General features: G+C 34.1%; 1 protein-coding gene across 1 annotated transcript; it reads right to left on the bottom strand.

Annotated features, from left to right (window-relative positions):
• Positions 1-2,854: 2,854 nt before the first annotated feature.
• Positions 2,855-3,662, bottom strand: LOC105764088 (uncharacterized). The gene has a single exon (XM_012582548.2). It carries the CDS (start codon positions 3,479-3,481, stop codon positions 3,047-3,049), a length of 435 nt encoding a protein of 144 aa, XP_012438002.1. The 5' UTR covers positions 3,482-3,662; the 3' UTR covers positions 2,855-3,046.
• Positions 3,663-8,068: the final 4,406 nt, after the last annotated feature.

The following is an 8,068-nucleotide window of genomic DNA, read 5'->3' as shown; positions in this document are numbered from 1 at the left end:
AGGCATACCAAGTTTTAAACATGTACTAGGATCATCCTCGTCAGAAGTAAGTGACTCTATAATACTTAGGTGTTGATCATCATGGAGTTGCGGGATCTCTGAGTAGTGCCTAACAGAACCACCCAATTACAATAGTGGAGATTGCAATAGCAAGTGATGTAGCATAAAGGTTCTAGTGTCACCCCCCGTAGACACTTGGCTACTCAAGACCTCGCGAAAAATGAGAAAACATGCACCACTAGTGACCACTTCTTATTATTATGAAAACCCTTTAAAAAATCTTGAGACATATTTCGTAGACACCCTAGTCTCCAAGACAATATTTGAAGACACTCCGTAAGGTAATCTTGAGTGCAACCACCAATATCCCTTTTCAATTCATCATTTTAAATTGGCTTGAACCACTAGGAATGTCTACCAATCAAGATTAAAAGTTGCACTTATGGGTAAAAAGACGTTTCCATTCTTTGGGGAAGCCAAATCTTTCACCAAACTTTAGCTGCACCAAAATGTATTTTTTATAATCAATTTGCATTGTAACTTCTCCACAAAAGAATAAACTTTATGTTTTAATGTGTGCATCGCAAGGCCAAAACTCAAACAAACTAGGGCACTTTTCCTCATTCATCTCCTGTAGATAATACATATATCGAAAGACACGAACGAAAGGTTTGGAACTTCTTTTACGATAGATAATAAAGTACCTAACCAATAGCCACCAGGAAACACTTGTTAGTTGCCCAAGTGCAACACTAAAGTCATAGATGGCATCTCAAATAAAATCTAAAATGGAAAAAATAAACTCTGTCTCAAGAAGGAACAACAAAAGATAAAACCCAAGCATCCCACTAGTAAAGTCAAGACCAAAAACTTCACTAAGATGATGGGACCCTTCCGGGAAGTTGAACTCATACTTATAATACTTCTCAAGCAAGCTGTGACACTTCAACAAATTCCTCATTTCTCGTTTTGTCGCACTACACATATAGCTAAGACTAGTAACCGGTTCATCTTCTACCCTCAGATTCCTTAATAATGATCCTTTGCTCATTCATCGACTCTCTCAGTGGAGCAATTTCAGAATGACCACCACTTCAACCTTAAGCCCTACAAGATCTCTCATTACCCCTGGCAATCTCTTCCAAAAATCATCAAAGTATTCCTAAAAATTCATCAAAAAAAAAAGGTACTACGGAGAATCCAAAGCACAAACGCCTCTTGGAAACTAAAGATCACTGTAACAATCAAGAAAAACCCAGTCCCAAAAGTCTTGTTATAACACAACCCTTAAGCACATTTATGGCAGATTCCCAAAAGTCTTGTTATAACACTTCACTATTTGACAAGAACCACCATCCACTAAAAAGTTATTTAGCAAAAAGATAATTAAGAACAATTCATCTCAAGAAGGGCCACTTTATAACCCCTTTTCGACTTAAAAGGGAGGAATATTATTATACCTCCCCTACAAAGGAAGGTTGTAGCAAGCCGAAAGATTACCAAATAGATGAACTCCACCAGTCAAAAATTTCGGAAGGACGTTAGAAACCTCATCTCTCATCCTAACCACTCAGGCAAATAGAGGGTAGCCGATTCAAGGAAGTCAACCACCCACTCCTCTAAGTTCTTAGCTTCGTACCATCGAACCAGAATGAATGGTAGGATCTGTCCTGTCACAGACATCCTCGTCCTACCGAAGATATCCACCTCATGCGTTCCACAATGATGATTAGATGACAAGTTCAACACGTTAACACCATATTATACGGAACCCAGCCTATAAATACCCCTAAGAATCCCGCCTATAAATACCCCCAAGAATGATGGAGAAGGGATCAACTTTCAAGCATACAAAGTTTATACCTTGTCAACCTACTATCGGAGCTCAGTCTCCATACTCTCTTCACCATCACTTATAACATTTGACTTCCCGCCCCGACTGGATGAATCAACCTCCACAACCACCATCGCTCCCTCCTCCTTACTCTTCTTTTATTGTACTACTATATCAACAAAAGTTAGGATGATTTATTTGTTTATTCCAATTCAATTTAAATAAATAAATAAAATTTAAATTTAAATTTAATTATAAAAATATTAATAATAAAATATTTTAATATTTATTATATTGACATAAAAACTAAAGTTAGACCCAATTCAAGTTTAAGTTTGTAAATTTATTATAACCCAACTCAATGTATGACAAACAAAGCTTAAGACTTCTCATTTTGAATTAACTCTAAAGGTGGAAAAGTAACTAAGAATACTTGATTTTTTGAATCAAAAGTGCAATCTTTTTCACCTAAAACCAAAAGTTGGAGTTTAAGTGCCTTTGGAAGTGGAAATTGTAAAAAGATGTTATTTATATTAACTACTTAAAAAGTATAAAAAATAAATTAATTTTTATTTTGTATACCACTATATTAAATTATTTAAATATCATATCTAAAAATAACATTTCAACCTTCAATTGCAATTGTTAAACAAACAAACTATTTTTTAAATACATTTAAAAAATATACTTTTGAAAAATACTTGTCAACTACAACCTCTTTCATTGACCCACATGAAGGATCTTGATATTGAAAGTGCTTTGCTTTCCCATTGTCAAAGCTTTTTGCAGTTATTACTTTCCTCATTTCACGAAGTTCCAAAGCCCCACCAAACATGAATATTTTAGCTGTGTTTTAGTTGGAAGTTGAGTCCTTAATTGTTATACAAACAGAAACTTTGCTCTCAATCATTTTCTTTGGTATTTGATTGCGTAATATAGCTACAACAATCAATGAATCTTCATCAAAAGTTAAGGTTATGAAAGAAAAAATATATTCCAAATTGTTAGTCACTACCTTAATTTTTAATAGAATAGATCTTAATTAAACTTGTTAAAACAAATTAACAACATAAGATGAGCATTAAACCATTTTGAACAGAAAAAGAAGTAGTTTTTTGGGGGGATCCTCTATGGTTCCATGAACTTGTTTTCGCCACTGAGTTTTGTGGTACAATCCGATGACTGAAAAAGAAGATAGCTATTTCCCCCCTTTCACCGTTGACAAATAATGGCAGACCTAAGCTTCCCCGCCTCACGAGGCACCAGCTGACCTTGCGCCATCACCAACGATTTATAGATCTCGACGATCATTTTCTCATCGTACTCCTTAACCGGACGCTTCCCCAAGGCTGCAATCCCATGATGGTCCCCCATAGCTCCACCGTAGCCGGTACTAACCATCCGGGAGTTAGCCAACCCCAGCATCATTTTCACGTACGCATCACGTAGCCAAACAAAGAACTTCTTGGGCGAAGGTAATCTCAGCTTCGCTTTCACCCTTATCTTCCAGAATCGCCTCCGTCGCGACGACCCAAGCTCCACCTTGCTCCGCCGTCCTCCTCCTTTCGTACCATTTAGCTTGATGTAGCCTCTCCTTTGCCAGTACCCTTTCAAGTTCTTGTACATGGTCGCTGAAATACCTTCCATCACTGTTTCTTAAGATTTTTCTTTTCAATGGAAAGAGAAGAAAAGAAAAAGGAAGTGGGGTGGAGATTGAAGACGATACGAATACATATATTATACACACATATATATTAAATATAAATTAGTGTAGTAAATAATTAAGGAGGAGAAATTTATAGATATATAGAGTAGAGACAGGGGGGGTGGGGGTGATAAATGAGAGAGATGCAAATGAATTAAATATATGTAGCAGTGGCAACATTTTCTTACAGGGTGTCCCCCTGTCTATATTAAATGTGTGTTGCCATTCCACGTACCACGTTATAGCCGTCTGATCGTTGATCAGAGTTCGTGGGGGATTCAACTCTTATTGGTAATTTGGGAAGTATTATATATTAAACTCACTCACGTTCTTTTGAGATAAAGATTGATATATGTTTCAACAACTTCAGCTTTTTATCAGCTTATAAAAATCAAATCATGTAATGGGGATGAAGGGAATTCCGTTTTCAGATTGTAGGTAGGTTTTCCAATTCCAAGGTGAGAAAGAATGAACTACCTAGCTACACCTAGCATTTGGATTAACAAGTTTTTATATAAGATATTGGTGAAGGTTGTTTCTTGGTATAGTTTCAAAGAGTTTGGAAATGTTTTAGAGTAAGCTGATGAATGGACTTGATGTGGATCATGTCTTATAAGTAGATCAAGTAGCTGAATCATGGTAAGTTTGTGAATGGAGGGTTCATTGTTTGATTATAGAGCTCTCGCGCGGGTACGATGTTATTAGGAGCATCGCCAAATGTGGGTATGATTGATTGCATATATCTCTTAAAACTCAATTTTGACAAGGCCATGCATATTAACTAATGGTGCTTACGGATTGTATTTCTTCTAGAAACAAGAAATGATTAAGCAAAGATGAATTAAATATTTAATGAGAACACATGGATGATTGGGCGGTGGCTTTGATATCTGAATAAATTACGCGAAAAAGGGCAGACTTTAAGCAATTATTCAAGCAAGTCAAATCGTTTTCTAAGTTGCACATGTATATACCTTGGACCTGTCATGGAGATCATTTCCTACTAGGTTTTTATATTTTCGGAAAATATTAAACACTTAAAAGGTTAATTTAACAGTAAAATGTTGCAGCTGAGAAGTGCAGTTAAAAAATATATTTGAAAAGCAATAAGCCACCAGTTCTTAGTTTGTATTATTTGATCTGTTAACTCAAGTTTCTTCAAATGTAGACTAACATTTGGAACTTGGGAGTGAAAAGGATGATACAAATTCAATTTGAAAAAATTAAAATTTTTTCGGTTTATTCGAGTTATTTAATTTTTAATCAAAATAAATAAGTAATTTGATTTTTCGAGATTGGGTCGAGTTCAATTTTACAATTCAAAAATTGAATAATTCAAATAATAAATTAATCTAAATACCCTTGTGTCCTTGAAAGTTTAGGAAATCCATATTGATCCTTCTCAAAAATTCAAAATAATCTTCAAAACTTTTAAATATTTATAAATATCTTTTTCCAAAAATATATAAAAGAAGAAAAAATAAAAATTATTAAGAAATCTTAAAAATATATAAAATATAAAATTGTAATTTAAAAAAATCTAAAATGATAAATTTGAGATGTTAAACAAATAAATTATTAAATCAAGTGTATCATACTACTTTAATTAATTAAAATTTTATTTTAATTGATTCGATCCGAAAATTTTTAAATTAAATTTAAAAAGTTATTTACTCGATTCAATGGAACCATTGATTTATTCAATTAAAGAGTATCTTTACAGGATTGGGGTGTGTCGAAAGCCGTCGTTTATTTGGACGGTGATGATTGGATCATAAGACAATAGCCGGGTGGTTTTGAAGTAGCAATGCCTAAGCTATTAGAATAGCTTGGCCAGCAGAATTCTCTTCTTCATGCTGACTTGTTAGGCCGAGGAACGTGCTTAATTTAGAGCTAAGCCACCTCCAACATCTCATATAAATATTTATTGAGGGGATTTTGATAGATTAAAAAGCCTACGTGAAGTGTGGTTTGTTAAAAAATGAAAAATTTTCAACAGGTATAGTATTGGTTTCGGGTATTTGTGTTTAAATTTATTTTAAGATTTTGTCTTTTGATTTTGTAAAGAGTCCGAAGAGGTAGTGAGCTCACAAAGCGAGAGCACTTCCATTCATCAAAGAAATCTCTACATTTGCTCTTGGTGAGATTTAAACCCATGTCCTTATATGGTATTTGTGAGTAAAGAGGGTATTGAGTCATTTTGTGAATATGCTCATTCTTAGCAAATTGAGAGTCAAAATTCGATGATAAAACTTCATACAGACACCTCGAATCCGATACTTGTTGAGGGAACCCGTCAGCCCTCAGCAAACAACATTTCGTGGATTTCTCCTCGAATGATCAAAATTTCCTCAACACAAATAAATCACCACCAAGTGTTGAGTGTAGCGGTATGATAAACCGTATTCTTAAAGAAAGAAACCAAATTCTAACTTAAGAGACAATATTATTAAAAGAGATAATTATAAGCCCCGAATATAAACAAATTTGAAAATTACCAAAAAAGGAAAAAAGAAAAGTTAAGGTGATACCGGAGATTGTGGGACGTAATCACAATTGATGTAAGGTTGGAGCAATGTTCAATCCATTTACTGTCCAAATATGAATACCTAGAATTGTTGTTGTGAGCCGGTAGTCCGTGGTGTTTTATGGAGATGTTGGTCCTATCCTGTTTGCTCACTTATTTAGTAAATGTCAATTAATTTACAGACAATGCTCGAGTATTTAATTGACATCCCCCTCCAAGTAAGCTAAATTGGGCAATCAATGGAAAGGGTAATCCCCTTCTGCCCTCATCATTTAATATTAATATATATATTGAAACAATCTCTAATCATATATGCTCTTTTTGACACAATACTTAGGGTGAGTTTGGATGGGCGGTGCATTTACCTGCGGTTAGTGTAAAAACAGCGGTGGCGGTGAGATTAGATACTGTAGAGTGAGACAAAAAGTAAGCTAAACGCACTGCACCGCACCCAATTGTCCTTCCAAACCCACCCTTAGAACTATCTATAGTCTCTCCCCAACTCATAAATAGGAGGATAATACACTTCAACGCACTCGAACCCACATCTTCCTACATTGACAACAATAACTATGTCAATCGAGTTAAGACTTAAACGGCTAATATCAATATATTTTTTAATCAATATAAATATAACTTTTAACGTTTTAATATAAATATATTTTTATAATTCATAATCATTTTAATTTATAATATATTATTTAAATAAATATAATTTCAATTTTTTTGAATTTTTATCATAAGTATACTTATTTTAATCTAATATCATTAATAGTCATTTTATGCTTTCACCTCACTTCTATCATTGTGATTGAATCTAAACACATGTATCACTGCTGATTTTAATCTCACTACCACCGTCCATCTAAATCAAACCTTGAAAAAGAAAACTTTTTAAGCCATCACATGCCTCACCGAAGCCAAAATCTCAAATGCTCCCATCTCTATATGCCACATTAATTTTGTAAATCCCATCAAAATTCACGTATGCATGTGCAATAATAACAGCATCATTTAAGCTTAAGACTTTAGGGTTTAGTCATATGAATCAGTGCCTTGCATTAATAAACCATGTTTCTTGATAAAATTAATTGATTAACTAATCCCCAGGTCTCCTGAATCTGGGAGTCCATTCCACCTTGGTCATTGCTATGCAATTTCAGCTAGAAACTTCGGCATTGGTAATAAATTTTGGAGTATATAACTTCAAGTTATAGTTTATTGGTTATTTTCTTTTAGAAATTATTTGAGTTTGAATCATTGATATAATAGGTGTTGTGCTGTGTGTTGGCAGTAATTATTTTTAAAAATTGTCTGAGTTAAAATCATTGATATAATACCTGTTATGATGTGTGTTGGCACTAATTTACTTCAATAAGTGATGTATGAGTTGTAAAAAAGGACACATGGGTTATACTGAAGTTGAAGAACTTGTGTGATGTACTTATAATCATCAATTTAAGAATTAGATAAGGTTTGGATCGTCTACCTGTGACTCGGTTAAGTCCTACCGGATGGATATGCACAAGTTTTACAGTAAGAAGTCAACAACAGGAGCTCGTTGTCTTAGCTCACACATGCCACGGGGTACTCGCAAGAGAAGCTCGCGGTCTTAGCTCACATAGATACCTAAGAAGTTCGCATGTGAGGGCCACGAAGTCCAACAAGTAGTCCAGAATAGTACACGTGTCCTGTATGCATAGAGTCTACTAAGAATGTCAATTCTATGAACAATAATAATGTATATAAATATTCGATTGTCCACCTTAATAAGAAAAAATTAATCGACATATTGCAATATGGAGTATTGACAAGCAGAAATGATTCACATGGAAAATTATATATTCATATTTTTCGACAGATTACAAGGAAGAGATTAAAGATAAAAGCAAAAACTACTACAAGCAACATTCCTTAATATGATGAAATCAACCTTATTTTTCATGACCTAGCTACTGATTGAAGTTCATTATTATCTGCCATTGTAGAAATTTGGTAACCC

This window comes from Gossypium raimondii, chromosome 12 (assembly GCF_025698545.1).
Source record: "Gossypium raimondii isolate GPD5lz chromosome 12, ASM2569854v1, whole genome shotgun sequence".
Taxonomy (NCBI): domain Eukaryota; kingdom Viridiplantae; phylum Streptophyta; class Magnoliopsida; order Malvales; family Malvaceae; genus Gossypium; species Gossypium raimondii.
The sequence above is the reverse complement of the archived record's forward strand: the minus strand, read 5'-3'. Positions and strand labels throughout refer to the sequence as shown.